Source organism: Nicotiana tomentosiformis, chromosome 4 (genome assembly GCF_000390325.3).
Source record: "Nicotiana tomentosiformis chromosome 4, ASM39032v3, whole genome shotgun sequence".
Classification (NCBI taxonomy): domain Eukaryota; kingdom Viridiplantae; phylum Streptophyta; class Magnoliopsida; order Solanales; family Solanaceae; genus Nicotiana; species Nicotiana tomentosiformis.
Window position 1 is genome coordinate 122,271,461 of NC_090815.1, and position 9,019 is coordinate 122,280,479.

A 9,019-nucleotide genomic window follows, 5' to 3' on the forward strand; every position below is an offset into this window, starting at 1 on the left:
GGAGGCTACCTACGCAGGAGATGACGAGAGTCCGTGCGTAGCTACTAATTATGTTTATGTCCGGGTAGTTTTAGGTTGACACCATATCTTGTTGATACCGTTATTTGATTATGTTTGTTATTTGCCTTGAAAAGAGTTGAAATTGAGGATTTCGAGACTTGAAAGTTTTCATTGAGTTTCGTATTTTTTTTTTGAAAAATAATTTAAGAAATATTATAATAACTTAAGAAATCTATGTGCAACCGCGACAAATATATTTCGCGAGCGGGGTAAATTTTCACTACTCTCATGGGAGCGGGCCGTTCGTCTCGGCAGGTTTATATTTATATGTTGGTTCGCGACGTTCGAACCTCGGCAGTGTACAATTTACATTTATATGTTGGATAGGGCCGTACGATTTCGGCATGACTTGTGCATGATAACTCCTTGGAACTAATAATAATTGATGCAACTTTATTGGCCGGAGATATAAATTGTTAAATGATGAAAATGAATTTGGGAAATTTCCTATTAAAAAAGAATTATTTACTTATATCACGATATTGAGCTTACAGCCGTTCTACGTGATCCATGCTTAATTATATCATTGGTATTTTATTTATAGCCTAAAGTAAGTATCCGAGTCGACCTCTCGTCACTACTTCTTCGAGATTAGGCGGGATACTTACTGGGTACGCGTTGATACGTACTCATACTACACTTGTTGCACATTTTGTGCAGGTACATATATGACTAGTGTCCTTGTGGGTGCATAGGCACGGTTATTACGGGGATTTAGATGAGTTGCACTCTATACTACGATCCGCAGCCAGCAGAGTCTCCTTCAGAGTATTTTTATTTCTCTTGTCCAAATTTGTATTCCGGACAGATGTTGTATTTTATTTTACTTCCTAGTTGATCCTCATGTACTTGTGACACCGGGTTTTGGGGTGATTATGGGTTGTCCTGTATTGAAATTGGTAAAAATATTATTATTTACTTTGTAAATTTCATCTTTTACTATTTAATTGAAGGAAAATATGATTTCAAAATATTAAAATGAGAACCAAATTAAGTATGTATTTTTGGCTTGCATGACAGCAGTGTATGACACCATCACGACCTTAATAGATTTTGGGTCGTGACAATAATGATGCTCGAAGAGCTGTCCGAACAGATAGAATCAGGGAAGAAGAAAATCAAAGCTAATGACAAAAAGGTGGTAACCTACAATTCCAGGGTAGACCAAATCCCAGGAGCACTGCCAATATTGAAAGGCCTGGATTCCATAAAGTTCGTGCAAAAACCTTTTCCTCCAAGCGCGGCTCCAAAGCCAATCCCTAAGAAATTCCCCATGCCCGAGATTACCAAGTTTAACGGAACGACCTACCCGAATGAGCATGTAACCTCTTACACAAGTGCCATCAAAGAAATTCGAGTTTGTCCTGTTGAAGAAATTCAGAGAGACCCTATCAAAATGGGCTATGATATGGTATCACAACTTGCCTCCTAATTCTATTGACACATTTGCTATGCTTGCGGATTCTTTCTTGAAAGCACACGCCGGGGCCATTAAGGTCGAGACTAGGAAATCAGATCTTTTCAAAGTAAAGCAGAAGGATAACGAGATGCTCAAAGATTTCGTGTCCGGATTTCAAATGGAACGAATGGACCCGCCACCGGTCGCTGATGATTGGGCCGTTCAAGATTTCACCCAAGGGCTCAACGTTCGAAGCTCGGTCGCTTCACAGCAGTTGAAACAAAAACCTGATAGAATATCCGGCCGTTACTTGGGCCGACGTGCATAACCGGTATCAATCGAAAATAAGAGTGAAAGATGATCAACTCAGGGCCCCTTCGGGGTCCATTTATCCCGTTAGAACCATTGAAAGAGCCAAGAGAGACATTGATCATGAACCAAGGCCAAAAAGGAATTGGTATCAGCCGTATAATAGAGACGGAAAAGTAGTGAGTCCGGGCGGAACTCTTTGAGGAATGAAAGTAGAAGCGATCGAGGTCATAGCAACGGAGACTCAAGAGCAAGAACGTCTTCTACAGGACCATCGGTCCTAAAGAGGCACCGAGGTTATCAAAATATAACTTTAACGTTGATGCTTCAACCATTGTATCAGCTATCAGACGCATCAAAGATACCAAATGGCATCGATCATTACAATCTGATCCAACCCATTACAATCTAATCCAACCCAAAGGGATCCTAACCAGATGTGTAAATATCACGACACTTACGGTGACAGAACGGAGGATTGCCGGCAGCTGAGAGAAGAAGTAGCCCGACTATTCAACAACGGGCATCTTCGAGAATTCCTGAGCGGCCGAGCAAAGAATAATTTTAGGAATTGGATTCTAATAAATAGATCGAAAAAGAAAAACCTCAACACGTCATTAACATGATCATCGGTGGGGTCGATGTCCCTCAGGGGGCGATGATGAAGCGCACCAAAGTATCTATCACGAGGGAAACACTGACTCAAGATTAGATACCAGAAGGGACATTGTCTTTCAATGACGAGGACGCAGAAGGGATCATACAGCTCCACAATGATGCACTGGTAATATTTGTACTTGTAAATAAAGTTGGAGTTAAACATGTGTTAATTGATCCGGGTAGCTCGGCCAACATCATCCGATCGAGGGTCGTGGAGCAGCTCGGTCTACAAGATAAAATCGTGCCTACAGTACGAGTTCTAAAAGGATTCAACATGGCATATGAAACCACTAAGAGTGAAATAACATTACCGGTGAATACCGCCGGAACCATCCATGAAGCAAAGTTTTATGTGATCGAAGGAGACCATGGATTCACAACATGAGAGCAGTTCCCTCGACACTACACCAGGTACTGAAATTCCCAATATCTGGCGGAGTCAAAATAGTCTATGGTGAACAAGCATCCGCCAAGGAAATGTTCGCGGTCTACGAAGTGATACAGGCATCTGCAATCTCAACTGAGCTATATCCGAACCAGATGGTAAAAAATGTGGCCAAATAGCAATCACTGATACCAGCCTCGGCAGAATCGCAGGAACGAGGGGTAGACGAGGATGATGATTACGGGGTCCCCAGATCTTTTATAGCCCCCGATGATTCCGATGCCACTAAATCAAAGATCAAGGAGCTAGAACAAGTCATATTGATTAAACACTTGCCCGATCGAAAGGTATACCTAGGCACGGGGTTATGCCCCTAGCTTAGGAAAAAACTCATTCAATTTCTTATGACTAATGAAGATTGTTTCGCTAGGTCCCACCTTGACATGACAGGCATCCCACCAGAGATAATCACTCATAAGCTATGCCTGGATCCGAAGTTCCATCCGGTCAAGCAGAAGAGGAGACCTCAGTCCGAAGTCAAACATGCTTTCACCAAAGACGATGTATCTAAACTCCTTAAAATAGGATCCATTCGGGAGGTTAAATACCTGGATTGGTTAGCGAACGTAGTAGTAGTCCCTAAAAAGGGAATAAATTATGAACTTAAGATATAAATAACGAACAACCTTAAATTATGAACTTATGGTTCTTAATAGAATTCAAATTAATGCTTTTAAATTATTTAATGTATAAATTAATTTAAGATATAAATTATGAACTTATTATAGAATCATAAGTTAATTGAATTCATAAGCTTATTATAGAATTATAAATTATAGAACTTATGGTTCTTAATAGAATTCAAATTAATGCATTTAAATTATTTAATGTATAAATTAATTTAAGGTATAAATTATGAACTTAAGGTTTAAATAACGAACTACCTTAAATTATGAACTTATGGTTCTTAATAGAATTCAAATTAATGCATTTAAATTATTTAATGTATAAATTAATTTAAGATATAAATTATGAACTTATTATAGAATCATAAGTTAATTGAATTCATAAGCTTATTATAGAATTATAAATTATAGAACTTATGGTTCTTAATAGAATTCAAATTAATGCATTTAAATTATTTAATGTATAAATTAATTTAAGGTATAAATTATGAACTTAAGGTTTAAATAACGAACTACCTTAAATTATGAACTTATGGTTCTTAATAGAATTCAAATTAATGCATTTAAATTATTTAATGTATAAATTAATTTAAGATATAAATTATGAACTTATTATAGAATCATAAGCTAATTGAATTCAAAAGCTTATTATAGAATTACAAATTAATTTAAGGTATAATTATATGATTAATGACAGAATCATATAAGCTAATTGAATTCATTTATGGATATATATATATATATATATATATATATATAATAGGAATTATCTTAATCGTCGATGTTTGAGGGAGGAATTTATAGAAGGGGTTAATGAATTTATTTGTAATGACCCAAGCAGTTATTTTGATTTTTAGAACCCTGTTCCCCTAAATAAAACTCCTTGTATGTGCTTTTATTAATTTATGACTTGCGGGGATGGTTGGTTCGGGATTTAAAAGTGTTCGGGTTATATATATATATATATATATATATATATATATATATATATATATATGTATAATAGGAATTATCTTAATCGTCGATGTTTGAGGGAGGAATTTATAGAAGGGGTTAATGAATTTATTTGTAATGACCCAAGCAGTTATTTTGACTTTTAGAACCCTGTTCCCCTAAATAAAACTCCTTGTATGTGCTTTTATTAATTTATGACTTGCGGGGATGGTTGGTTCGGGATTTGAAAGTGTTCGGGTTAAAATCAGAACACTTGGTTCCTTAAGTTGGCCTTGATATGCTAAGTTTGACTTCGGTTAACATTTTTAGTACACAACCGTGGAATCGAGATTTGACATTTCCAATAGATTCGTTTGATGATTTTGGACTTGGGCATATGTTCGAATCGGGTTTTAGACACCCCGGGAGCGTTTCAGCGCTTAATAGTGAAAATCAACTATTTGAAGGTTTAATGTTCTTTAAATTTGGTTTGGAGTAGGTTTTGGAGTAATCGAGGTCTGTTTGAAATTCCGAATTTGGAAATAGTTCCGTATGGTTATTTAAGAATTGCACGCAAAATTTGGTGTCATTCCGGGTAGTATAAGTATGAGTCGCGCGTTAGAAGGAAGTTAGAAACTTGAAGTTCATATTTTGATCCAATTCGATTTTGGGATGCTATTCTTAGTTTTGTTAATGATTTGCGTGTTTGAGAGTTCGAGCGAGTCCGTTTTATGATTTCAAACTTGTTGGTATGTTCGAGCAGGGGCCCCGGGGGCCCCGAGTGTTAACCGGACGAGGCTCAGACTAATTTTGGACTTGGGAGATAGCTGAAGCTTTATGCTTCTGGTACGATCGCACCTGGGCTTAGACAGTCGCATGTGCGACCATCGCAGATGCGACGTTTGCTCGTAGAAGCAGAAAGAGGATGACATGCCTGCGACCGCAAATGCAGAATTTGGGGCGCACCTGCGAACGCGAGGCTCAGTCATTTTAGTTCGTTTTCCTCCATTTTTGGGCGATTTTAGAGCTTTTTGAGAAGGGATTTCAACTAGCAAGTTGAAGGTAAGTTAGTTTTACGCACTTTGAGTTAAATACATGGATTATGGGTAGATTATAACCTGTAAATTTAGGAAATCAAGGGTTTAGACAAAAAACCTAAAATTTTATAAAAATGAGATTTTAACCACGAAAATGGTTATTGAATTGGATGGAAATTGTATATTTGAATTCTCGAGATTATGGGTAACGTTTACATCCGAAAATTTCTAAACTCCGGGCACGTGGGCCCGAGATAAATTTTACAAATTTTACCATTTTAGATAGGGTAATTTATTTAATAGTCTAATTTTATATTATTGAATATGTATTAATTATTTTGCATAATATTTGGATAGTTTTGGAATTTTCGGCACTGAATTGAGACTTTAATGCGGCGTTGTGATCGAGAAGTGGACTTTGAGACAAGGTAAGTCTCTTGTCTAACCTTGTAAGGGGAAAATTACCCCATAGGTGATATAAATTAATAATGTTGCTAATTGTGGGGGCTACGTACGCACGAGGTGACGAGAGTCCGTGCGTAGCTACTATTTAATCTAAAGTACGGGTAGTTTAAAACTCAAAGCATGAATTACTTGTGATAATTGCTCCTTTTATTTAATTAAATTACTGGGATTTATTCTATAATTTTTAGAGAAAATAGTAAAAGACTGAAAGTTCACGTACTTGAATTTTTGTGAAAATTCTCTAACTGCTAAATTGAAATTTGTACATCCTCTCGTATTAACCTTAAGAGTTATATATATATATATATATATATATATATATATATATATATATATATATATATATATATATATGTGTGTGTGTGTGTGTGTGTGTGTGTCTCTCTGTGTGTGTGTGTGTGTGTGTGTGTATTCTTTCATTCCGGAAGTACATAAGAATATGTCCTCATTTCTTGTGGAGTGGGCTGAATGCCTCGGCAGTATAGATCCATATATGGATCGCGTCGCACGTCCCTCGGCAGTGTACGCGACACTCTGGATCTGTCCGTACGACCTCGGCAGAAATCGTGCCTAATAATAATAATTACACGATACCTTGATGTTTTAATTGCAGCTTGTGAAGTTAATTTATAAATTGGAAATTTATTGAAATTTAAGGAATTTATTATTTCTGCTTGTTAAGAAAATTATTGTTGTTAGCCTAAAAATCATGTTTAAATAAATATTTCTATAATAATATTATTGACCCATAGCGGGTGTCAAAGTCGACCTCTCATCACTACCTCTTCGAGATTAGGCTTGATACTTACTGGGTACACGTTGTTTACGTACTCATGCTACACTTGATGCACTTTTTGTGCAGGACTTGAGACAGGTGCTATAGTTGGAGCCACCGGAGGGCACCCACGTTATCCAGAGGCTTAGTGGTGAGCTGCCTTTCTGATCCGTTCTGTAGGAACTAGTGCCTCTTTTTGTATTTCGAACTCTGCCTATTTTTATTTCAGATAGTATTTAGAATTTTGTATAATCTGCTAGATGCTCATATACTTGTGACATCAGGTCTTGGTACACACACTAGTAGAATTGTAGATTTAATTATTTTAATTGGGATTTAATTTATCTTATTTCTCCCATTGTCTTAAATTTTGCAAGTACTCCGAGTTTTATTACTCGGATAATTTTTAAAGAAATGAGTATATGTTTAAATTATTAGTTCGCTTGCCTAGCTGGGATGTTGGGCACCATCACGACCTATAGGTGAATTTGGGTCGTGACATTATTAGGCATGCAATCTCACTTGAACCATTTCAAATCGGAGGGATGATTAGGTGTCCTTGTGTGAAGTGCAAGTGTTTTCATTTTTTTGAATCGGAGGATGTTAAGACTCATCTTTATAAAAAAGGGTTTATGAATAATTATTTTGTGTGGACTAGTCATGGAGAGGTTGATGGTAGTGATGTTGTATTTCATAACATTGTTGGTGAAAGTAGTAGGTCGGTGGAGAATAACGTTCAACATCATAGATATCATGAAATGGTTGCGGGTGCTTTTGGGATGAACTTTGAGTTTGAACCCCATGAAAGCGTCAAACAAGCTCCTAACGAAGAGGCAAAATATTTTTATGAACAATTAGAGGCCGCTAGTCGTCCACTAAGTAAAGGGAGTATGCACTCTCAGTTGTCTGTTGCGGTTAGATTATTAAGTATAAAATCAGATATCAATATTTCTCAAGCGGGAATGGATTCTTTCATTGGCCTTATGAGTGAGCTAGTTGACCCAACTTTCAACATACCTGATGATTTCTATAAGGCTAAAAGATTGGTTTCTAAGTTAGGACTCTCGTATGTGAGAATTGATTTTTGTGAAGATGGTTACATGTTGTATTATAAGGGTGATACAGAATTAGAAAGTTGTAAATTTTGTGAAAAACCTCGTTTTAAGCGGGTTTTCAGTGGGAAGAAGGCTGTTGTGAAGTCGATGCATTACTTACCTCTTATTCCTAGATTAAAGTGGTTGTACGCATCGATGCTTTATGTTCCTCATATGATATGGTACTATGAAAATAGAAGGTCGCCCAGTGTTATGTGTCATCCTTCAGATGGGGAAGCTTGGAAGCATTTTGATAGGACGTATCCGAATTATGCTAGTGAACCGAGGAATGTTCGGTTGGGTTTGTGTGCTGATGGTTTCATGCCATTTTCTATTTCTGCAACACCATATTCATGATGTCCAATCTTTATTACGTCGTATAATCTTCCACCTAAAATGTGTATGACTAGTCCATATATTTTTTTAAATTGTGTTATTCCCGGTCCCCGCAATCCAAAGAGTTTGATTGATGTATATTTGCAACCTCTGATTGATCAGCTTAAAAAGTTGTGTGATAACTTAATGTGGACCATTAATGATTTCCTACGTATGGAATGTTGTCTAGGTTTATGACTGCTGGAAAATTAGCATGTCCATATTGCATAAAAAATGGTAAAACGTTCACTTTAAGACATGGCCGAAAGCAATCATGGTTTGATTTTCATCGTCGGTTCTTTCCAGTTGATCATGAGTTCAGAAGGATGAAGAACGTATTTAGAAAGAATACAGTTGAACATGATTTTCCACCTCCAATTTTTTCTTGTGAGGAAATTTGGGAGAGGGTTCACAACTTCACTAGAGTTACCGAGGCCTGATAAGTAGGGATTTTAACCTATTATTTTCTCTCTTTTACTTGTGTTTGAGGCCAAAAATGCTTTAAGATATTCCCGGAAACTAATGAAATATGCTTGCTTGCAAGAATTGTTCAAAATGAGCCAAATGAATCAAAATCAACTCACAAAAGAGTCAAAAGTTGAACAAAAACCAAGGCTGGGCAAAGAGGTCTGAAGTGCGGACCGCACAAATATTGTGCGGTCTGATCGGGTCCAAACCTACACCACTATTGAGTAGCAAGGATGGTCGATGCAGTTTTACCCAACAAGGTCGGGATTGATTTCCACAGGGAGTTAATCGATTTGGAATTAGATTTATATCCAAGTCTAGATGTGTGTTTTTCCTAATTGCACTTCCAAACATGATGGTATTTATTCTACTT

General features: G+C 36.8%; 1 protein-coding gene across 1 annotated transcript; it reads left to right on the forward strand.

The window, feature by feature from the left end:
- Window positions 1-7,254: 7,254 nt before the first annotated feature.
- On the forward strand, window positions 7,255-8,160 carry LOC138910477 (uncharacterized). Its single transcript, XM_070201720.1, has one exon. It carries the CDS (start codon window positions 7,255-7,257, stop codon window positions 8,158-8,160), a length of 906 nt encoding a protein of 301 aa, XP_070057821.1.
- The last annotated feature ends 859 nt before the right edge of the window (window positions 8,161-9,019 follow it).

Bases quoted from the DNA above. Each gene is read 5' to 3' on its own strand.
- LOC138910477 (XM_070201720.1), top strand. From the start codon at position 7,255: ATGATTAGGTGTCCTTGTGTGAAGTGCAAGTGTTTTCATTTTTTTGAA.